Source organism: Macrotis lagotis, chromosome 1, assembly GCF_037893015.1.
Source record: "Macrotis lagotis isolate mMagLag1 chromosome 1, bilby.v1.9.chrom.fasta, whole genome shotgun sequence".
In the NCBI taxonomy this organism is placed as follows: Eukaryota; Metazoa; Chordata; class Mammalia; order Peramelemorphia; family Peramelidae; genus Macrotis; species Macrotis lagotis.
The window spans coordinates 835,388,121-835,412,465 of record NC_133658.1 but is presented as its reverse complement, the minus strand read 5'-3'; the positions used below and the strand labels follow the sequence as shown (position 1 = coordinate 835,412,465).

General features: G+C 42.9%; 1 protein-coding gene across 4 annotated transcripts in view; it reads right to left on the bottom strand.

The window, feature by feature from the left end:
- The window catches only part of CLPB (ClpB family mitochondrial disaggregase), a 177,126-nt gene that overhangs the window by 29,395 nt on the left and 123,386 nt on the right, over nt 1-24,345 (bottom strand). For 2 of the 4 annotated variants that reach the window (XM_074217294.1, XM_074217297.1), the window contains 2 exons: nt 24,228-24,296; nt 17,504-17,618 (listed from right to left, as the gene is read on the bottom strand). In XM_074217294.1, the coding sequence (XP_074073395.1) occupies nt 17,504-17,618; nt 24,228-24,296 (184 nt within the window). The remainder of the gene's footprint in view (nt 1-17,503; nt 17,619-24,227; nt 24,297-24,345) is intronic. The other 2 variants (XM_074217295.1, XM_074217296.1) reach the window with 1 other exon arrangement.

Below are 24,345 nucleotides of genomic sequence, written 5' to 3'. Positions count from 1 at the left end.
CTAGGTGGTACAGTGGGTAGAGCACTGGCCCTGGAGGACCTGAGTTCAAATCCAACCTCAGACACTTAATAATTACCTAGCTGTGTGGCCTTGGGCAAGCCACTTAACCCCACTGTCTTGCAAAAAAAAAAAAAAGTAGAAGGAAAATAACTGAAATATTCTAAAAAAATGATAGGAGAAAATGTCTTAAAACAGGGGTACATTTCAGGGGGCTTAGTGAACTTGGAGAGGGAAAAAAATGAGACTTTTATTTCACTATATTGGTCTTGTTTGAGATCCTATGAATTTTAAGACATTCTGAGAAGGGATTATTAAGCTCCCTAGAACACTAAAGGGGTCCATGATGTAAAAAAAAAAAAGTTAAAACTCCTGATCTGTTCTAACCCCCCTTGTTTTTATAGATAAAGGAATAAGAGTGATGGGCTTTAGCTTAAGTTCACACTGTGATTATGTGGCAGAGCAATTAGAATGCAGATCTTTTGTCCTAACTACACTAAACATCTAGCCTGTATTTACTCATGAAAAGATTCTACATATAATTTTATTTGATTTTCCAGAGATGAGCAACTTGTTACCTCATGAGGTAGTCAATTCTGCTGTGGAGCATTTCAAATGATTAGAAAATGTTTCCTTACGTTGAGCTGAAATTTACTTCTCTGTTACATTTCTCTACTGGTCCTAGTTCTGCCCTGTAGGGCCAAGTATCACAAGACTCCCCTAACCTCGCACTGGACAACTTGACCCAAGCCTAAGTTTTCCCTTTTCCAGGTCCTACAACCTGGACAACAACAGTAAATTCTCCAGTTCTTTCACCATTCTGGCCCAACTTCTCCTTTTTCCTCTCTTCTGAGGATTAGAAGAAAGTGAGAATGTCTGACCTAGAGAAGTCTTAGGGGAAATGTGTTAATAGTCATGCATGTGAAAGGTTATCTTAGCAGATACCTTAGCTGAGAGATTAGTTTTGTTCTTCTTGGCCCCAAAGAATATAATGAGGAGCAATGGGGACAAGTAACAGGGAGGTAAGTTACAGTTGATGATATAAAGAGAAATGTTCACGGGATCAAAGTGATTCAAAGGTGGAATAAGTTTTCATATTAATCCTGAATGTTGGTTATGTTCTTCTAAAATCTGGGTCTTGGAAGTGAAGATTATATTCTAGATGTACCCTCCTAATCCTGGAAGCCAGCAAGTATGTCCCCCTATGCTTCTACAGGACAATCTTCCCATGAGATAATTTCCAGTTCCTTTCCTGTTCTTGTCATCCTTCCCTTGGACACCTTGATTTTTTTTTTTTTTAGGTTTTTGCTAGGCAATGGGGTTAAGTGGCTTGCCCAAGGCCACACAGCTAGCTAATTATTAGGTGTCTGAGGCTGGATTTGAACTCAGATACTCCTGACTCCAGGGCCGGTGCTCTATCCACTGTGCCACCCAGCTGCCTGGACACCTTGATGTTTTGACAGGAGAAATAAACATGCCCAAAAAAGTTCACCAGTGAAAGGGGAGTATGGGAGCCAGTGAATGATGCTCACTGGGTTTGGACTTCAGCAAACTAAATCCTAATCACCACATCTGCACTGAGCACCTCCAATGTTCCAGCCTAGCGAGGAGTACAAGAGAGTCAAGAGACAAAAGATACAAGACTCCTATGTGGGAAACAACTAGAGAAAATGGGCAAGTGAATAATCAATGTGTATTTGGGATAAAAAATGAATGCCATTCCCAGGTTGGAGATCTGTCTTCATTCATTCACTAGACAAACAGTCATTAAGTACTTATTACACACACACAGTCTTTGAGTGGCTATTTGTACACAGTAGGAAGCAATAATAATAATTTTTTGAAAAGAAGGAATTAGGCAATCACTCATATGAAAAAGATCCTCAGCTTTAATGAAATCAATATATGATGTATAACAGCTAGGTGGCACAATTGATAAGAACATGGTCCAATATCAGGAGGACCTGAGTTCAAATTTTGCCTCAAATATTTAGTAGCTAGTACTTAACCTATTCCTGCCTCAATTTCCTCAACTGTAAAATGATGATGATGATGATGGTGATGATGATGATAATAATAATAATAATAATAGCACTCATCTCCTAGATTATAATGAAGTTCAAATATTTGTTTCCTTCTTTTCTTTCCACAGCAAGTAAATACATGAAAGTGATCTCTTAGTACTTTTAAGGACCTATAGCTTCATCTATGTGGGTGCCCTCTCCACCTACACAGACAATAATTCTGTACCCTGACCACCATACCCCATTTTAGGAGATGATTTAGAGACTGGTGCAGACAAAATAATCATCTGATGGTCTATCCTCTAGTCTCTTCCCATTTAGCTAGGCTGGTCTTCAGGTCAGCAGATGAATGGTGCAGTGGGAAGAACCCAGAGCCCAACTCAATGACTTACTAGCTATGGGACCTTGAATAAGATCTGTTTCCTTAACTGTAACATGAGGGGGTTGGACTAGCTGATCTCTAAAACCTCACATTACCAGGATGTGGTACTTTCTGGTTCTGAGAAGGACACCAGAGAAGGTAGGGGATCATAGTGACCTGTGAGGTCACTGTTTTTCCTTCCTAATGCTGTGCCTCTGAAGGAGCTTTTAAAATTCTATACAGAACTCACTGAGCAGTCAATGCCACTGAATTGGAGAGTTTGGTCTGATTGGGGCTCTGTGTGAAACTGGTGAAATGTCAACCTTTAAGCAATTACAACTGGGGCACTTCTAATGAGGTCTGAGGAGAAAAATGGTTGGGTAGATAGAAGCTGACAGAATGAAAAACAGGAGGAGAGAGGGCCTGAGAAATGGGGAAGGGCTTTGCATGGTCTGAGTAAGACGGCTAGGAAACCCAAGACACCTCAGTAGGGCTAGCTGGTGTGACATGACTTGTTGAGAGCTGCTATCTTTCAAACTGAAGACCAAAGCCTTAGGGAAACTTAGGTGCTCTGGGTTATGGGGTAGAAGAAATATATGTCATATTTTAAGCAGAAGATGATGTAATTTCTGTGACCCATTTTATACCACCAATCATAGAATCTAAGAGCTGAAATGGATGATTAGGATGATTTCCAGTCTAGCTCCTGACAAGTGGCAGTCTAATCTCTGCTTGAAGCCCTTTTGCAAAGCGAACTCGTGCTATTATTCAGTTGTTTTTCAGTCATATCCAATGCTTTGTTACCCCATTTAGGATTTTCTTAGCAAAGATATTAGAGTGGTTTGGCATTTCCTTCTCTGGTTCATTTTATGGATAAAGAAACTGAGGCAAATGGGGTTAAATGACTTATCCAGACTCACAGAAAGTATCTTAGCCCAGATTTGAATTCTGGAGGATGTCTTCCTCTTCTGGGCCTGGCACCCTACCCACTACATCACCTAGCTGGCCTTGGGGAACACTTTTTTTTTTGCAAGGCAAATGGGGTTAAGTGGCTTGCCCAAGGCCACACAGCTAGGTAATTATTAAGTGTCTGAGACCGGATTTGAACCCAGGTACTCCTGACTCCAAGGCTGGTGCTTTATCCACTATGCCACCTAGCCACCCCCTTGGGGAACACTTTCAAAAAAAAATCTTATTTATTAATTTATTTAAGGCAATGGGATTAAGCAACTTGTCCGAGGTCACACAGCTATGCAATTATTAAGTCTGAGGCTGGACTTGAACTCAGGTCCTCCTGACTCCAGGGCTGATGCTCTTAACCACAGTGCTACCTAAGCTGCTCCAGGGAAAACACTCTTTGGGAAACTCAATGTACTGAGACAGCTGTTAGCAATTTTTTTCTAACACAGGGTTTGCAGTTTCTAATCTAATTTCTGATCTTTAGGAAGAAGGCCTTTGAATACTTAAGGAAGCTTTCTTTTGGCTCCCCACACTCCCCTGTCTGTATTAAGTTCTTTCAATTGATCATTATATGGTAGGGTCCCTCCCCCCAATCCCATTTGCCCTGCTTTGAAAGTACCCGGTTTTTGCACTCAGGAAAGAGGCAGCTGTTAGAGTCCATCCTGACTCCATGAAGAAGTAAGGATTTGCTTGGTTTCTTCCTTTATCCAACTATTATAGGAAGACTTAGGTTTCTGTGTGCTGAGTTCTAAGAACTCTTGTCAGAGGGATGACTGCTTCTTGGGGACTCCTGCTTTGAGGGAGAGCTATACTAGATGATTTCTGAAAGCAAGATTCTATCTGCCAGCCATTTGTTATCTCAGTCAGTCACTCAAAAAAGCTCAAAAAAGCCCTGATGTTCATAGAACATGGGCCTCTACAGACTTTAAAGGGTCTGTATAAATTCTCTTGATCCTGAATCATGGATACATATTTATTTATTTTGTAAAAAAATTTAACCATTCAACTTTTGTGCCTCTTGACTCCCCTACCAGGCTGTGTAGGCAGGAGTTATTAGGTTTGCTCTTTTTCTGGACTCAGTCACAGCAGTGGTAGGAAATGAAAATTACTCATTTAGGGACTGACATATGGAGGAGGATAGAAAGATGGGAACCTGGGCAGAAGAGTAGTGCAGGGGCAGTAATATTCACAAAGAGGTAAGGTGAGCAGGCTCAGAGATCTTAAGTAGGAGGCAAAAGGGGAAAAAAAGATTTTCTACTTGGAGCAGATAAAACAAAGGTAACAGAGAAGACAGAATTACTTGATTCCAATTTTCTCTTAGTTTTCCCTAACAAGAAGAATGACAGCCACATTAGGAAGGACAGCATCACGATGGTTAAATGGGATCTGAAAGTGGAGGTAGGACAGTGAGAGTACAAAGAGCCCTCCATGAATACAAGTCACTAGATCCAGAGCATTTCATTCAAGAGGAGGGAAAGAACTGATTGGTGGGTGCTGATCCATGGTTACTGATTTCTGAAGAACTGAGAAGTGTTTTCAGGCTTAGGAAGGATAAAATGAGAAATAAGAGAAGTGGGGGCGGCTAAGTGGTGTAGTGGATAGAGCACTGGCCTTGGAGTCAGGAGTACCTGAGTTCAAATCCAGCCTCAGACACTTAATAATTACCTAGCTGTGTGGCTCTGGGCCAGCCACTTAACCCCACTGCCTTGCAAAAACTTAAAAAAAAAAAAAAGAAAAAAAAAAGAAATAAGAGAAGGGCTCAGCAACTTTCAATTATGTAGTAGTAGAAAGCTTGACTTGGATTCCTGACAGCATTCTAGACCTGATGATTAGAACATTTACCAGCATGAAGAGTGGGAGGGGGACATACAGAAGAGCCAGTCCAGGTGCCTCAAGAGAGTCTGGCCAGGCTAACCTTAGTTTAGTGATTAATGTAAGTAACCCAGAAGGAAGTCTTGAGTAGAGTGCCCCAGGGATCTATCTTTGTACCATTCATATTAAACAATTTTTATCAGTGACTTTGAGGAAGGCAAAGATGACATGCTTAATAAATATGTATATGATATCAAGCTGGAAGGGTTGTCTAATATTTTGCATATTAGGTCTAGAATTTAAAAATATCTTGACAGGTTGGTGCTAATAAAGATGGAATATAACAGGGACTGTGGTTTGTAAGCTGTAGCATCAACTATATCAATATGACAATAGGATTTTTAGCAGACTACAAGTTCAGTGAAGCAGAAGCAGGATGTCTGTGTGGTTTTAGGATACATTTCTTATTAGAGGGGCTGGGGTGGGGAAGACTATTCTGTGGTAGCCTTCCCTGGATCAGGACATACCTGGTGCATGAACTGCATATGAGAAGGAGCCTTGATGAGTTGGGCTGAGGGTTACCAGGCTGGGAAAAGGTTAGCAATCATCCCTTTAGGAAGTAAGAATACTAAATCTGGAAAGCAGGAAATTTAGGGAGTCCATGATAAATGTCTTAAAAAGTCTAAAGGGAAGAAAAAAAATGAGGGAGAGGAAGGCCCTTGAAAACAAAACTAAAAATAATGAATGGAAATCACAGATTGGTTATGGCTTAATGGAAATTATCTCCAGTAAATTAGAGCTGTTTGAAAATGAAATGGGTTGCTTTGGAAGTCTATAGTTAAATTACAGCTGGGATTCATATTTTGAACAGGGTTGGACTAGTCTGAGGTTTCTTTCAACACTGTAAGTGTATGATATCTAGACAAATGGAGGAGTGGGCTCCACAGTTGAATTCTGAATGGAAAAGCAGAGGATGGACCTATATCCTAGATTTGGGAAGGAAGAGAGATTTTTGCTACTGTGATTTGGGTGGTGGTTTCGCCTAGCTCCAAGAAGACTGAGAAGGTCTGGGTCCCAGGCTGCTCAGTTTCTTGCCTTATTTTCTCCATCTGTAACACCATAACAGTGCTTGTGTCTTCCAGAGGCCTCTCAGCTGGGGATTGCACTGATAAATTCACTGTATTACTTTGCACAAATCAATACCCCAGCACTTATCAAGGGTTGATGTGACCAAAATTGGTTTCAGCCAATTTGTGAGTGTAATAAATGTCCGTTTATCAAATCAATTCATTCAGCAGCACTTCGCTGGCTGCCCATCTTCATGGCACCCATAGGGTTGCCAGGGTTTGACCCACCCATGCATTTCTAGTCTTCCATGGAGGTCACAGGAGAGCAGAAATTGAGTTATGCTTGAGATGCATAGGTAGACTTGTCCCTTCAGTCATCTGCCAACGAAGGTCCCAGATAGCTTTTTCCATAGCTCCTGAAGACCCAAACAATTGTTTCCAGAGGTGGAGCCTCAGAGTGGAGGGGAGTGGAGAAAAATTGTGAAACACATCAAGGTTGGTTTAAGGTAAGGGAAGAAGAAGCGGTTCCAGCTCAAAGACTTATCTGAGGCCCAGTCAGCTCCAGGGATTGCTAGGAACATTAGGGATCATCCAGTCCCAATCTGCTCATTTTACAGATAGGAAAACTGAGGTTCAGAAAGAATTGACTTGCCAGGGGTCACACAATTAGTAAATAACTGAAGTAGGAGGAGAACCAGGTCTTTTGATTCCAAGTCTGGTGGTTTTTCCACTAGGTCATGCTCTCCTAATTGGGGACCATCACCCACTTTGAATGAGATATGGTACAGAATATGCAGAAATGGACTAGAAAATGCTCCTGTCTCCTGTCCAAACCTCCGCATGCTTTTAGGGTTCTCTCCTTTAGGAAGACTTCTTGATGCTTCCATTGAGCTCATGAGTTACCCCTTTTCTGGGATTTAACAGTCCTGGGTGTCTCAGGTATCCTTGGTGACACCCAATTGTGCACAATCTTGTTTGGTTCTCTTATTGCACTCTAGGTGCATAGCCTGCAATGAGGCTATGAAGCTTGAGTGTAGGGTCCAGGTCAGCTCCTTTTCTTTGGGTTGTGATCCCCAAGGTTAGGGATTAGATCTCCCTTCCCTCTGTTTTGCCCCGCCCCAAGTCTCCCCTATGAATAGGGGTGGGGTGGTCTCCTTCACAGGACATGTTCAATATAGATTTGCTAATCTGACCTTGGTTGTGCCCCCTATTATTATTTTCTTTTATTCACTTGACTTTAAAACAGGCACAAGCCTATAGTTCTTTTAGAGATCTGAGAATACTCTCAGGACTCTTTAGATCGTGAGGGAGAAGGAATATTCCATGGCCTCCTCAGTATTCTTATGTAAACCTTATTTCACACCACTTAAGTAATGCCTCCTTCCCATTTCCACTCCTAATAACAAGCTTAGATTGTGGCAAAGGTGACAGGACTATATAATACTCTTTCTCACAGCCCTGGTATTCTTACTAATCAGCTTTCAAATTTATTTGGAGCTTGAAATATATTGTTAGAAGGCTAGAATGATGGGCTGAATATATTTTTCCTTGTTAAGTTTCATCTTATTAGAAAACCAATTTAAATATAGGATGGAGAGACATGGCATCAAGTAATTTGAAAAAGATCTGGGGTTCTTAGTGACCTGCAATCTCTAATCTACAATATGACAAAGTTAAGGGTTCACTTGATCCACAGTACATTAAAAGAGGCATATTTCTCTAATTTAGGAGGTGATGGGACTACTTTCCCCTGTCCTGATCAGGCCATATCCGAGACTTTTTGAAGAGTTGTAAAGCTGACCCTGGATTATGCTCCTTCTGCTTACTCTCAGAAGGCAGAATTAGGAGTAATGGAAGGAAATTATAGAAAGGCAAGTTTAAATTTGCCATAAATAACAATGAATATTTAGAGTTGTCCTGACATGGAATGGTTTGCCTCTGGAAGTAATGGCTTCTTCATTGGGGCTTATTAAAGAGATAAAAAAATGTCAAAAACAGAGAAGATGTGATTCTGGAACTGTAACTGCTGGGGGTTGACTCAGGGGCTAATCCACTGGATTATGCAATATTTCAGGAATCTATGATTCTGCTGGTGTGGACCTTCTTTCTCTATATTAAATTTCAAAAGTTGCTATGCCTGAAAAATTAATCACCCATGATCCACCTAGTGTGCAGGACTTTGAGGTGTTAATTTTTGGATGAGATCTCTAAAACATAAGCCATAAACTATGTGCAGGATAAAAGAGAGTCAGGGAAATTTTGACCAAAGAACAGAAATTATTTTCATAATAGAAAAGAATTCAAGAACTGAGATGTTGCAGCAGCTGACACTGAAACTCTCCCTCTTCAGCTATTCATTTGATGTCCCCACTTCCACCCCCCCCAAAACTCATTACTGATAAGAGGCCTCCTCTTTCTCTAAGTAGGAAGAAACTGAGGACAAATATCTAAAATGAAGGGTCCATAGGGGACTTCATCTCTTCCTCATGCCACACCTGAACACAGGCTGAGGACTCCAGACTAGTGGGGTAGTAAGGGCAAGGTAAAGGCTAGAATTTCCTGGTTCCTGATCTGGCTGGTCTCCTTAAATTAAAGCCTCTACTGTGCACCTTCCCCACTAATGTCAAAGCCCCCAGGCTCACATCATCCATCACAATTTACAGGCAAGCAGGGAACCACTTCTGTTCACACGGGGAGGGGGGGGAAGGCCAGGTCTCTGTCCCTGAGGATATTCACTACAAATTTATTTCATTCTCTGGGTTAGATATTCTTAGCCTCGCCCAACTGGCTACCCACCCCCCCACCAAACAACTGTACCATGCATCTCTCTAGACTGGGGATTGGTAGATCTGTTAAGCACCCAGTTTTGTCTGTTAACTAGGATGCAGAGAAAACTGGGAACCAGACTATATAAGAATCTGTTGGAAATCTAGTGATTTTTCCACTATATTTATTTCTCAGTTGTGAAGACCACTCAAATATAAGGGGTAGGAGGATGAAAATGTAGTTAAAAGACAGAAGAATCATGAGAAGAGTTTCTACAACCTTATCTCAGAGAACCATTCTGAAGAAAGTGCTCTGGAAACCATTACCTACAATATTCATTACAGAAATTATTTTTCAAAATTTTATCTGTGTAAGAGTGAACTGGGACCTGTAGATACAATACTAGATTCTTTTTGTTTGTTTGTTTGTTTTTTGTTTTTTTTTAGGTTTTTGTAAGGCAAATGGGGTTAAATGGCTTGCCCAGGGCCACACAGCTAGGTAATTATTAAGTATCTGAGGCCAGATTTGAACCCAGGTACTCCTGACTCCAGGGCCGGTGCTTTAGCCAGTATGCCACCTAGCCTCCCCTACAATACTAGATTCTGACAGAGAATTTGCTCCCAAGAAGTTCAACTGGGAGTGGTTTCCAGACCTCTCAGACCAGGAATTGCCAAGGACAACTTGGTAGGTAGGTGGGAAAACTGCCGCATTAGAGTAAGTATGGAGCCTGTCCAATGCAGGTCTCAGAGCAGACCTGGCCCCAGGCAACCAGGAGCAGGCTTGGGGAACCACCTGGCAGCTGCCTCCAGAGTGCTCATCCACAGATGATAAAGGGGTCAGGGGAGATTGCAGAGGTCTCTTTGCTGACCCTGTGGCTGGATTCTGTTGCTTCGCCCATACTCAGATACAGGTTGTGGTCTGGGCCCAAGTCTCAGGAAAAGGAGCTTTACTGCCATAGCATAGCAGGGACCTTCTCATAGTTCCAGGGCAGAGGGGAGGGCTTGTGGTCATCCATAGATCAGACCACAGGCCTAGAGAGCAGTCATAACTGCCCATAAGACCTTAGAGGAATTGAGGTACCTGGGGGGGGGGGGGGTTCCCTGAAAACAGCTACCAAAATACTCAAAATCTTGGGACAGTGTCTCCTCCACCCTGGAAGCAGAGCCCCATCTTAAAAAATCCGACTATAGACACTTACTTTGGTCCTATGGAGGATCAAACTACACACTCAGAAGAGAACAAGGTCAAAGATTCTGCATCCAAAGTCTCTAAGAAAAATAGGAATTGGTTTCAGGCTATGGAAGAGCTCAAAAAAGATTTTGAAAATCAAGTAAGAGAGGTGGAGGAAAAATTGGGAACAGAAATGAAAATCATGAAAACTTTGTCAGCAGCTTAAGTCAAGGAGATCCAAAAAGATGCTGAAGAAACAACATGTTAAAAACCAGTTTGGGTCAAATGGAAAAAGCAGCCCAAAAGGCCAATGAGGAGAATGCCTTAAAAGCAGAACTGGACAAATGGAAAATGAGATACAAAAGCTCTCTGAAGAAAATAATTCCTTCAAATGTAGAATGGAGATGACTTTGTGAGAAATCAGGAAACAACAAAACAAAACTAAAAGAATGAAAAACAAGAAGAAAATGTGAAATATCTCACTGGAAAAATAACTGACCTGGAAAACAGATCCAGAAGAGATAATTTAAAAATTATTGGACTACCTGAAAGTCTGACCAAAAGAGACCCTAGACTTCATTTTTCAAGAAATTCTCCAGGAAAATTGCCCTAATATCCTAGTAACATAGGGTAAAATAGAAATTCAAAGAATTCATGGATCACCTCCTGAAAGAGATCTCAAAATAAAAACTGAAAATTGTAATAACAATCAAATTTCAGAACTCCCAAATCAAGGAGAAAATATTATAAGTAGCCAGAAAGAAATAATTCAAATATCGTGGAGTTGTAGTCAGAATAACACAAAATTTAGCAGCTTCTACATTAAAGACTCATAGGGCTTGATGATGTGATATTCCTGAAGGTAAAAGTGCTTGGATAACAACTGAGCATCAACTACCCAACAAAACTGAACATACTCTTTCAGGGGATTGGATGGCCATCCAGTGAAATAGGGGACTTTCAAACTTTCATGATGAAATGACAAAACTGAATAGAAAGTTTGATCTTCAAGTAGAGGACTCAGAAGCAAAGAGAGGGTGAACAGGAAGGGCAAATCATAAGGGATTTAAATGATGGTGAACTGCTTGTATTCCTGAATGGGAATATGATCCTGATATGAACTTTTCATTTATTAGGTCAGTTAGAAGGAGCTTATATAGACAAGGCACAAGAGGGAGTTGAATTTGAAGGGGGTGGGGGGAAAGGAATGTACTTGGAGAAAGGGAAAAGAGAGGTAGAATGGGAGAAGTTATTTCACACAAAAGAGGCAAGGAAAAGTTCTTGCAATGGAGTAAAAGAGGGGGAACTGAGTAAGCATTTATTCTCATTGGAAGTGGCTCAGAGAGAAAAATAACATCCACTCAGTTGGGTAAAGAAATCTATCTTATTCTAGAGGAAAATAGGAGAGGAAAGGGATGGGGGGCGACAAGGGGGAGGAGAGAAAAGAGAAGGAAGATCATGGGAAAGGATAGTCAGATATGCTTTTGAGGAGGGACAAGGTAAAAAGAGAGAGAGAGAGAGAGAGAGGAGGAGAGTAAATGGGGTGGAGGGAGAAATAGGATGGAGGGAAATACAGCTAGCAATAGCAACTATGGGAAAAAATACTGAAGCAATTTCTCTGATGGATGGAAATAATAAAGAATGCTACCCCTCCCAAAGAAAGAGCTAATGGTGTGGGAATACAAAATGAAGCATACTTTCCCCCACATCACTTTATTTTTCTTGAGGTTTTTCTTTGTGGGGAGGGATTATGTTTATTTTTCCAGCATGACTTGTAATGTGTTTCATGGCTACACATTTTTAACCTACATCAAGTAACTTGCTTTTTCACGGTGGGGCAGGATGGAGTAGGAGGAGGGGAGAGAATCTGAAACTCAAGGTTCTGGAAGTAAATGCTGAAACTTGCTTTTCTATGTAGCTGGGGTTAAAAAAATTTAAAAAGAAAAAAGAAAATATGAAAAAAGAAAAAAAGCTTATCATCTAACAGGAAAAGGATGAGTTCACAAGTAACTAGTCTAAGTGCAAAGGAGATATACAGGAAAATAATATTATGTGGCATAAAGAGGAAGGACGTGGGGTGGGGTCAGTGAAAGCTTCATCTTGAGAAGGGTCTTGAAGTGAGAGTGATTTCAATTTATGAATAAGGGGGAAAACTCCCTCAAGTAGAGGTGATATCAGGAGATGAGAAGGCAAGATGTGAATTAGGTCAATTAGGATGGAACCCAGTGGTCAAAGGGAAATAATGTGACTACAAGATATGGAGGAGCCAGATTGGGGGACCTTCCAAAGCAGAACTTAATTGTCCAAGGATTTGCATTTTAACAGGCATTTGAGAGCTACTGAAGGTTTTTGAGGAGAACAAAACTTTGATTCAGAGCAGTATAATGGGAAGATGATTTAGATAATGAGATAAAGAATGGTCTGGGGTGGGTGCCCTGGAGGCAGCGAGATCAGTTGGGAGCCTATTACAATAGTTTGGTCAACAGGTAATGAGGTCCTGAACTAGGGTGACTGCACTAGAAGTGCTATGGAAGGACAGGATGCAGAAGTTGCAGAAGGACAAAGAGCAGGATCAAACATGAAGTGAACAAAACATAATTAATCATCTTCCTTCCACACCCTAAGCCTGATCCTGGGGCAGCAAGGGGGAGCACTGGATAGAGCACTGGCCTTAAGAGTCAGGAGGACAGGAGTTCAAATTTGACCTTGGACACTTACTAGCTGTGTGACCTTGGGCAATTCATTTAACCCAGATTTCCTCACATCCAGGGTCATCTCCAGTCATTCTGATTCATATCTGGCCACTGGACCCAGATGGCTCTGGAGGAGAAAGTAAGACTGGTGACTTAGCAGAGCACTCTCACTCAAATTCAAATCATTTGCTTGTTATGGCACCTCCCTGATGTCATGGACTTCTCTGAGAATGAAGGATAACAAATATCAAGGATATTTGAGAATGAAGGATAACAAATATCTCTGATCCTGGTCCTCTCCCTGAAGACCATTTTCACTGTTGGCATCAGTGTCCTCTCAGAAATCCAGCTTTGACTCTCCTTCCACTCCCACTCCACAATTATGGGGTAAAGAATCACATATGATCACACAATTAGCAAGTGTTGGCTGGATTTGAACTCAGGTATCCTCTGACTCCAAGTTCCATGGTCTTTTTTCCATTTCATTTGGGTTACTTATGTAACTAGAGAACACATTCAATTAAAGAAGACAGGGAAGTAGTAGCCATAGAAACCCAGAGGAATCATGAAGATAAAAATGTTCATAAAAGATGGGAGAAGAGAAGATTATGAAGAAGGAGAGGTGGGTCAATAGAGCCCAAAGTTGCAGACAGATCAAGGAGGATGAGGTTAAGTCATCAGATTTAAATTAAATATTTGCCTGAGTGCTGAAGGAACTAACTGGAAGATGTGATTGCTGAGTTACTGTGTCTGATCTTTGAAAGGTCAACATGGAAAAAGAAGGGATGGGAGAGAGGAAAGCAAAAAAAATGGTGGGGGTGAAGTTGGGGGAAAGGTAGAAATGGTTCTAGGGAAACACTGACTGATTCTAGGGAAGATTCTAGAACAAATTAAAGGGATAGTCTCAGAGCATTTACAAAAAAGACCACAGGAGTCATCTAGGAACTAGCACAGCCTCAGGAGTTTAAGGAGAGAACCTACCCCAGGTGTTCACATGCCTGACCTGTGGTAGAGCATTCTAAAGCTCTGTCACTTGTCTCTAATATGGTGATGTCATTTCTTCAATTATGAAGATCAACCAACCAACTAGCACAGCCTCAGGAACAGGTCGTGCTAGACTAACTTCCTTTCCTTTTTTGTCAAGCGAAGATGAAGGAAATGTAGTAAAAGTGGTATGCCTGGATGTCAGCAGCATTTGACAGGATCTTTGGGAAGACATAATTTTCTTATTGATAAGACAAGAGTATATTATGGTAGACTCAGGTGAATGACTGGATCCAAAGTATGGTCAACAGAACCAATTCCTCAGAGTGAGCATCAGTCATCTTTTTGTCTCTGTCCTAGGGATATTTAATGACATAGGTGAAGATGTGGATGAGAGACTGATCAAATGACCTAGAATTGGGAGAGTCAGCTCTATGTGTTGCCCTCTACACCCAGAGCTCATATGGAAAGCTATGTCTAATTATGGTTATCATAATTCAGAAAGGACTCACGAGAAGTAGAAAATGTCTAGAGAAGGACATGGGATGATAGGGGAGATGAGAGAAGGGGCCATGGAGGACAGAACAAAAGGACTGTTTTCAAGTGTCTGTAAGGCTGTCATGTGGAAGATGAATGAACCTGTTTTTGTTAGACCCAAGAGGGCAGAATGAGGAACAATGGGTGAAAGTTGCAAAGAGGTTATGTAGGCTGGCTGTAAGGAAAAGCTTCCTAACAATGACAGCTTTTCCAAAAGTGGATGTATTGCTTTAGGAAATAGCAAGGTCTCATTATTAGAGGTTGGTAAGCAGGGACTGCGTAACCGCTTGTCAGAGATGTTTTGTGGGGGAAATAAAAATTACTAATGAGGTTTCAGAAGTGTCACTGTTATATACAAATGGCAAGAGTATATATTAAACCCCAGGGTTTATCTTTAAGTGAGACACTTTGAAGAAAGGAGCAGTACCAGTCATGGTTCTGCTGATGGAGGCATAGTGGGGAAGTGGAGGGTCAGCCAGTAAAAACCAGGGGATACCTCATGTCACTTATGGGATAGGATTCCCCAAAGCCTACTTTTGCATACCTTTGGGACTTAGTCACTGCTCTTTAGCTTTAATGTGTCTCTCCTCATGTTTAAAAGCTAATAATCCTTTATATCCAGTTGGCACTTTATAAATAGCTTTCTCAACTGACCCTCATAACACCCTTGTGATCTCCTCCTTTTAAAAGGAGAAATTGAAGCCTAGAGAAGGTGAAGCAAATTGACTGAGGGAATAGAGTCAGTTGCAGAATGAGATGGTGAATTCCGTCTACTGAACTTGAGTTGAGAGCTCATTCTTAGGAATATAGATGCATCTGAGATTGAGGGCCATTGGTAGGTGTGGGGGGAGCTGTCAGTTGGGACTCTGGATTTTCTCAGGTTACATACTCTTCCCCTATGTCAAGGAATGAGATGACTAAAGAAAAAGAAGTCAATGTTGAATGAGAAATGCAGGTCCATTCTCCTGCCTCTTCACTGGTTTCCGATGCCTCACTTATCTTGTTAGCTTGGGACACGGGCCAGGGGAGGAGGGTCAAAGGGGACTGGGCAGACTGCTGGCTGAAGGACCTTTGAGGGAGCCCAAGGGGAAACATTATGGTGGCAGGTATGATGTCCTGATCCGTGAGGACATAAAAGGCTGATAGGAGATGTTTTATTAAATCTCTGGTAGGGTCATTTGTCTCTCCTTTCCAGGGGCCCCTCCCTCCCTCTTCCCTTTCTCTAACCAGAAGCAGCCCAGGAGAGAGGGAGTAAAGAGTCTGTTCTTTCTGTATCTAGCATAAAAGGTGAATAGGAGGGTTCATTCTTTTGTGGTGAGGAGGTAGGATAGGTGGGTATGCTGACATGATGACTTGTTACCTGCTATCTACTCTCCAGTTTCACTTTGAAATCAGTTTCTCCCTATTTATCCTGTTTCTGTAAAGGGAACCCCTCCAAGGTCTAAATCCTATGACCTAGGTAGTAACTGGCCCTACTAGGGGTTCTGTCAAGGGGAGGCAATTGGGGTGGTTTCTTCCTGGAAGGGGAGGGGCCTTGCTTGGTTTGGGGACAGCTTGACACTCTAGGCAGCCTTCAATGAAAGCAGTGGCCAACATCCTGACCTTGGGCTAAAATCACACTCTGAGTTGGGAGGCTCCAACTCCTTTTGTCTCTGGAAACAGGCTGGTCCCCTGGCCCTGGTGATTAGGACCCTTGTTCCCTGATGAACTGGGGATAATAGAGGGTCAGGCTGGGGCAGCCTGCCTTCCCTTTTCAATTAAATCTTTAATTGCTTTCTGGAAGTGACAAACTTTCCTCTGGAGGCCAGAGAGGAAAGACCACAATTTTGGCCTGATGGCCCCTTTTATCACCCAGGCTTGGCGGTTAGATTGGAAATTTGCAGCTTGAAGGCTTGGGGGAGCCCAGTGTGTGGAGGCAGAGTTCGGAGATATACTTAGGGAAAAGGGCTGGCCTTGTGGGTAAGGTGAGAAGAAACAGGAGGCCCCAACAGCACTAGCACTGTTCCATTGTCCTTCTCTCTTTTGATCTAACTCAAATGCTATCATTCTCCCTCTCTCCTTTCTTGATTCACAGCTCTGGGTTAGACCTCTAAAGCTAGGCTCATGGTCTCTTGAAGGGCTCTGAACCTACGTGCCTGTCAAATTGAAGTGGAAGTAAGGCTTCTTACAAACACCACAGTGAGATCAATTTGGAGTCAGAGGACCTGGGATCTGAACTATATATACAAAGCTATAAGACTTTGGGCCAGTTACTTCACCTCAGTTTCCCATCTGGAAAATGGGGATGACAGAAAAAATATTGGACTTGCAGTCAGAAGACACCAGAGTTTGAAACCCAGTTGTAATAATTCCTAGCTATAGGACTTTGAGCAAATCACAAAATGATGATGAAGATAACTGAGATGTAAATGTACTTCACATTTTTTAAGCCTCGGTGAGATGAAATATCTTTGATCCCACAGTTGTCATGTGGTTGAAGCAGGATGGGAACCTCCCTTGATTCTAGGTCCAGCCCTATTACTTATAATCATATCATAAAGGTCAGAGATGTGGAGGGGAACTGGAGCAGTGTGTGAATGTACAAAGGGGAAACTCTGTGGGAAGGACTGAATAAGTAGGTGAGGTCAGTACATGGCAGGGACATGGGACTTCAGGTGTTTATTCCCTGAGAGATTTCAGATGGCAAAATGGAGTTCTGGAGGGAGCACTGGACCAGCAGCCAGTGGTTCTAGCCTCATTTTGCAGTTGATGAAACTACCACTATATGAACCTTGGATGAATCTTTGGACTGGATAATTTATAAGGTCCCTTCCACTTCTAATATTCTATGAAATAGGTTCAGCCCTTTTGTTCAGGCTAGACTTGACAGGATACTTAAAATAAATGGATTTGAACATGTAGTTCTGCCCATCTTGGTGTATCTGTTCTACCTCTCAAGGGCCTCAACTGGATCTATTCTTTAAAGGTACCCATGGGACAGGAGGCCTAGTACTATTGGACAATTATTTGCTGACCAGATTGATCCCTGGACACCTCTCCACCCTTAGGAGGAAAGTGGAATGGTTCTACCCATACTCTTCCACCAGCAGCATAAGGATGCTGGGCTGCCAGGGGGCATGGTATGATGCTTACCTGCTCCCACTGTGGCAATGGCACTCTCCTGACCAATGATGTGCTCCTTTAGCCGCTGCTCGAGAGGGAAACGGCGACGTTCTTCGGCCTCACGCTTTCGTTGCTTCTCCTGGTACTGGTGGAAAAAAGGACAAATAGCTTTGAATGTGGCAGTATCTGGAGTCACCCTACCCCAGCCCACATGTCTCCCAGGGGACAAAGATCATATTTTTTCTTAAGCAAAATGAAAGTTCAATTCTGGGCTGGTTCCAGAGCAGGAGCTCCATGATTTCATTTAAAACAGAGAGAGAACTAAGCTAGGGAGCCCTGCAATCTGGGTCAGGGAACTAAAGGAGAGAAAAGGCCTGGAATAACAGACTTCACTCCTGGGAAAACCACATAACAGTCACTGGCAGGGAATACTTGAGAGTGAGGATAACCCTTCTCATCTGCAGACTCAGTCCAGAGATGAACTCTTTATTGCCACAATCCAGTTCACTTCATTCTATACCAACCAGGAGTTTAGTCATGGGTTCTACTATGCTATGGAAGAAACAGGAGCAGGAGACATGACCATATTCCTGGGTGAGGGCAGTCTAGCTGTTAGCCGTATGATGGGGAGGCCAGAATCATACTTAGGAAATCATTAGAAAACAAGGCATCAATCTCACTGCTAGGCACAGACCCTAAGCTAATCAAAGACAGAAAGGTCCCATACTACCAAAATATTCACAGTGCTTCTGTGGTGGCAATACTTTGAAAACGAAATTATTATCCATCAAATGGAGAAGAGTTTAACAAGTTTTGGTATATGAATATAGTGGAACATAACTGCACTATAAGAAACTATGAGAAAGCATATTTCAGTGACACAGGGAGACTATAATGAAATGATAGTGAACAAAGAAAAAATATCAAAACAATATACAGAGTTACAAGGCACCAAAAGGTAGTGAAATTCAGGAAAAATGGAATGAAGTAGGGGGCTCTGGGTACAGAATTTTGTCTGTGTTGCAGACTCTCCTAGATCATGTATTTTGAGCACCAAGGGACCTTATAGTTCTTACATCCTTATGGTGCAAACTACTGGCACAAATAATGTGTGACAAAGGTGAGATATTCCTGGGCAGAATGTGTGCCAATGCAATTAAGTCAGTTTGACATAATTGTTATCTTTTTGTTTCAAAAGAGGGTTCAAAGTGGGTGGTAGGGGTGCTATGCTGGGAAATAGCTAATATAAAAAAGTTTCAATGAAACTTAAAAATGATGTGGTCCAGACCCTGAGGTGTGGAAGGCAGGGACATCAGAATGCATCAAGTGGACAGAAGAGGAAAGGGAGGAGCCTTTCTTCGGCATCTTCATCTTATCCCTGTGCCCACTGGCCTCATGGAACCACAGACTGTCAGAGCTGAGAGAAACCTCAGAGAGTAATCAGTATGACTCTCTAGCCTGGCTTGAACCCTCCCTATGCCTCCCTGGCAGATCATTCAGCCCTTGATTGACCCACTCCAGTGACTGGGAGTTGAGACTCTTGAGTTTTGAGACCAAAAGTCTCTTCTTGAGTCCAAAGTTGCTTTTCCCATAAACACCTCTGTTATTTTCTGAGGCATGCTCAAGCCCAGTTCCCGCCCCCTGCCTCTGTGGCTCCTCCTTTGTTTGATGTGCTGCTGCAGGTCCCTCCTGGGCATGGAGATCCTCTGGTCACCAAACACAGGTCCTGTCAAAAAAGCCAAAGCTATAGACTGCTCTTGTGGGCAGAGTGGATAAAAAATATCAGCCACTCTGGCAGTGTTTTCCTGAGATGGTAGTGACCCTGACAGAAGTTAAAAACAATAAATAGCAAACAATCCAATTTTGGCTGTTGCTATCAGTCTGTAACTGAAAGCTCCCATCAGTCCCCATGTTTCATCTAGAGCAATAACTTGGCTGCCGATCCCAGTGGAACGATGCTTGCGGGATGGAATCTGGCGTGTCACTGTATGGCTCCCTCAGGCAGGGCATACATCACCGAGCTGACTCCACCAGCCATACATCTACAGCTTCCTCTCGTCACCCAGGCAGAGATGAGGCCCCAGGTTTGGTGGGAGGCATTTTCCTCTGGGAGGAACACAGACTTGGCAGGCACAACTGAAGTCACTTCTCCAGGATGTCTTACAACAAGCAAGAGGTCCCTTAAGAGGACTGGGAAAGCAGGAATCTCTTAGATCACAGAAAAGTAGAGCTTGTTACCTTCAATTTCACCTATTCTAACTTCCTCCTTCTCCAGATGGGGAAACAGACCTGTGAAAGGGAAATGACTTACTGCAGGCCAAGTGGCAAAGCAGAGATTTGAACCCAGACTTTCTGAAGGCCTGGAATAGTCCATGTCACTGTGTCTGAGGGCCACAACCCCTTCACTCAAATGTCTTACTATGTGTTTCCTTTCTATTTACCTTTTTTAGACTTACACAAAGGTCTTCCCTGATAGAGTTTAAGATTTTTTCTAACCATAGTGTGCAGCATTGACTGGTGAGTATATTGTGAATGCTGAACAGAGAGCCCTGGACACAGATGGCACTTGATACACATTTGCTGAATTGCTGCACTGAATTTGGCAGAAGGAAATTTTATGGGTTTGGGTCAACCTTGCATAGTTTTGAAGCAGTTAGTATACACATACACATACACATACACACACACACACACACACACACACACACACACACACACACACACAACCTATTAAGTACCACTGTGTAGAGTAGAACTGTCCTTGGGTTTGGAATCAGACAGGCACTGATTCAAGTCTTGCTTCTGATATAGGCAAGTTATATGTCTCTGGGGGAAGTTCATGCACCTTCCAGTGTCCCAAGGAATTCTCTATGCAAAACAGGCATAGATCTGTCCTGGAAAAGGTAGTTTCACCATGGGAGTTCTGTCCACCAATGAAATTACAGACCGAGATTAAATTGTTGAAAAGCCATCTAGAAGGCAGCTGGCAGTATGGAACCTTCAGGAGAGAGACTTGGACTGAATACAAAGAAAGAAGGAGAGAGAGAGAGAGAGAGCAATAGATAGAGAGAGTGAGAGTGTGTGTGTGTGTGTGTGTGTGTGTGTATGTGTGTGTGTTGAGAGAGAGCAAGAAAGACAAATATAAATGTAAAGACTCCAAGAAAGCTTTGAAAGATATTCATGGTGAGATAACCAGGAGGGAACAATGTCACTGAAGTCAAGAATTGAGGGTCTTCAGGACAGCTGAAGTCAAGAAGGAAGAGGACTAAGAAAAAGATCATTGGATAGCTGTTTCCACTGTCAAAATGGTGCTCTTTAAAGCAGGTAAGATATAATTGTTGGAAAGAGATTTTTTGAACTTCTCCAATTGGTGGCAGGGAGCAAAATTTGGGTCCAATAAAGAAAAAACTTCCTGCAAGGTTGTTTATCAGTTGGTGAACTCCTCAATGCTCCAAGTTCTCCAACAGGCTTCATGACTTTGCTGGGGATGGGGTACAAGGAATACCTTCTGAAATCCCTTCAAACTGAGCTTCAATGTTTAGATAGTGGTAAATAGTCTTGTTCCATTGGCCAAAGAGGACAACCTTAGTACTAATGGGTAGAGGTAATGGGGAGGTAGATGTCAGTTCACTATAAAGAAGACATGACTAAATAATGAGATCTATCCCACAGTGGATTTGACTGCATTAGGAATTTATGAGTTTTGCATCCTTGAAATATTCAAGCAGAGACTGAGAAACCCCCGTTTGGAGATGGTGTAGAAAGGTCTCTTGCATTGAGAATTCTAAGAGTTTTGGAAAACTCTGAAGGCCTTTTCCTGGGTATGTTGAAGGAAAGGAAAAAGCATCATAGTCCTTATGTGCCTCTTATTTGTCCCCTTCCAGGCTAGCTAGTTCATGTTTAGGAAGCTAGAAGAGCAGACAGACAGGATGCTCTGGCTGGCTCTTTACTATGGGCTCTGTCAAGGCTTCTACCGACTTCCTGCAAGAAAAAGTGTGTTCCTCTGGAATGTGAGCAGGGCCAGGTTGGGTTGAGGAAGTGTGGCTAAGGAGAGGAGCTGTGGTAGTCTTTGGCTCTCAGAGGCAGCAGGTTGGGCCTAGAGGAGATAGAAGGCCACAAGTGGAACATAACAAGTCACCTAAGAAAGACAAAAGATCTTAAGGGTCTTGGTCTAGCGTATACAAGTGAGTAAGAGACACTGAAGTGGGTCCTGACCCTAGGGGGATGCTGTTGTTCTATCTTCTTTTTTATCTCTGCTAGGTGAGGGCAAACCAGGTTTCCTAAATTTGTGAATCCCAAAGGACCAATTAGCTGCTGATTAGGGCTGGGGTAGAGGCAGCCAGAGGTTAACAATAACTTCCCAAATAACCCTACTCCTTTGACCAGGGTCTTCTCTCTTGGTGTATATCAACCTTTCTCTCTCTCTTTTTTTAAGTTTTTGCAAGGCAATGGGGTTAAATGACTTGTCCAAGGCCACACAGCTAGGTAATTATTAAGCGTCTGAGGCCGTTTTGAACTCAGGGATTCCTGACTCCAGGGCTGGTGCTAGATCCACTGTGCCACCCAGCCACCCCTATCGACCTTTTTCATATGGAAATATCCTACTCATCGGTCACTGATGCTTCACCTCAAGTTATAATCAGTCTCTGAGTGGACCTATTTGTAAATTGCTAAGGTATAAACTGTGTATTTGTTAACTGAGGGGGAGAGAAAAGAATCCTGTCTTCAAGCAGCTTTCAGAAGACATATGTGAACAAGGGAATAGGAAGGACCAGGAGGAGGCTGATTGTCATAGACTGAGCAGGAAGGAAAAAAGCCTGGGCTTAGCTGGAGACCATGGGAATGGAGATGCTGAGACAACTTCATATCTTATGGCATAGCATTTGGATATTTAGGTCTGAGTCCTGGCATTTCTTTACACTGCTTTAACCTCTCTCAGCCTCAGTTTCCTCTTCTGTCCCTGGCAATAAGAACTGCTCCTCTGTAAAATGAGGGTGTTAGATATGGCTCTCTCTCAGGTTAAAATTTTTGATTCTATGAGTGGCATGGTCTTGGGTCCAAAAGTAGTAACTCCTGAGGCAATTCATTGGAGGAGGGAGCTGAGAAGGAAACTTGCCAGCAGAGACATGGGATGCCTGGCTGATAGGCACTGGGGGTGTGGCGCCTAGAAGAACATGAGCAAGTGAGCCCATCTTCTTAATAAAAGACACATGTGATTAGCTTCTGCAGCCCTCACCTAGAGACGGCAGCCCCTGGGTCCCAGCGGCTAATCTGGGCTGGATAATCACGTTCACTGGCTCTCATCATCCTTGATTCGACATGGCACCCCTCCTGGCTGTGACGACATTTACAGGAAAGTGTTCTGGGCCCTGGGCTGAGGCCTGGCTCCGAGCTGGCCAGAAGGGTGGGACTGCTCACATGAGAACCAAGGTAAAGGCTCAGCTTCTCCTGGATCCTGCCTAGTTCCATTTCCCCAGAAAGGGGGAATGTGAGGAGGGTGAGCAGGAGCAATGATGTGGGGCATGCATAGAAGCAGCAAGGATAAGTGACAAGTAGACTTGTCTCTGGACAGAGAAAAGGAAGGGCAAGGGCACAGAACACACAGGTTGACCAAACAAGAGGACCAGCAGTAAGTTTGTTCTAAAAGAAGCATATGTGTAAGGCAGGATAGGGAAGAAACAGGTACAAAGATCTTTAAGACATGGTGCCCCACCTGAAGAGTTGCATTAAGAGGCTGGAATGTTGTCAGAAGATGGCAAATGGTTAAGCTTAAAGAAACTGGGAAATTAGACCACAGAGAAGGCTTGGAAGGAAAATAGCTGCTATTTTCCTACACTAGCTGTAGAAGAACCATGAGAATTCATTTTGGTTTTCAGGTTAGCAGCAGGAATTTGGGGCTGCTTTCAGATCCCACAGAACACCTGGCACAGCTTTGTCAATGGCTAAGCCTACAGCAGGGGTTGTTAACACAGGGCCCAAAGGAGGGGACAGTAGGTGTAAGCCTGGAGATGCTTGCATTTGCCCCATGGCCATGACCCCACTACCTAGCCAGGCCCTCTCACAGAATCAGAGCCTTATATCAGAAGTCGTTTATTCCAGTTCATACTTGGATAGAAATGTACATTCCTGATAAGTGGCCATTTAGCTCTGTCTGAGTCGGCAGGGACAGAGACAGACTCTACTTTTGGATGACTTCAATCATCAGGAAGAAATGTTTCTTCTATGTAGCTGACAAGCTGACAAGCTGACATCTTACTGTGCCAAAGATTTCTCCCTCTCATTCCCAGTTCTGTCCTTTTCTCCTCCAGATTAAACCTCCGTAGTGCCTTCAGTGGATTCCCCCAAAGTGTAGTTTGACCTATATCCCTCCCCTTGATGCACTGGGGGTCTTCAGGCAAATGGTAGATCATGATCACTTGATGGGGATGTTGTGGACAAGATTCTTGTTCAGGAAGAACTCTGAGGTCCCCTACAACCCTGAGATTATCTGCCCAGAAAATGTCACTACCTTTCATCCTGGTTCCATGAATAGTTCAAGTTCTTCAGGCTAGCAATCAAGTCTTCCAGCCTGGCTCTAGCCCCTGCCTTTCCAACAGTTCTCTCTATCTCTCCTCACCCATGCCAGGCTCATTCCCACCTTTAGGTTATATTTCCATCATTATTTGTGCCATTCCCTGGCTCAGAGAGCCTTCTCCCCTACTCCTTTTCCCCTATCCAAATCCACTATGTCCTAAAAACCCTCCTCCAGTCCTACCTCCTCCAGGAAGACTTCTCCAATAATCCGTTCCACCCTGATTGCTTTCTTCTCTGAGCTCATACAATCCTTAGAGGTGGAGACACATAGGTTAGTAGCTGATCATATGTAATCTTAC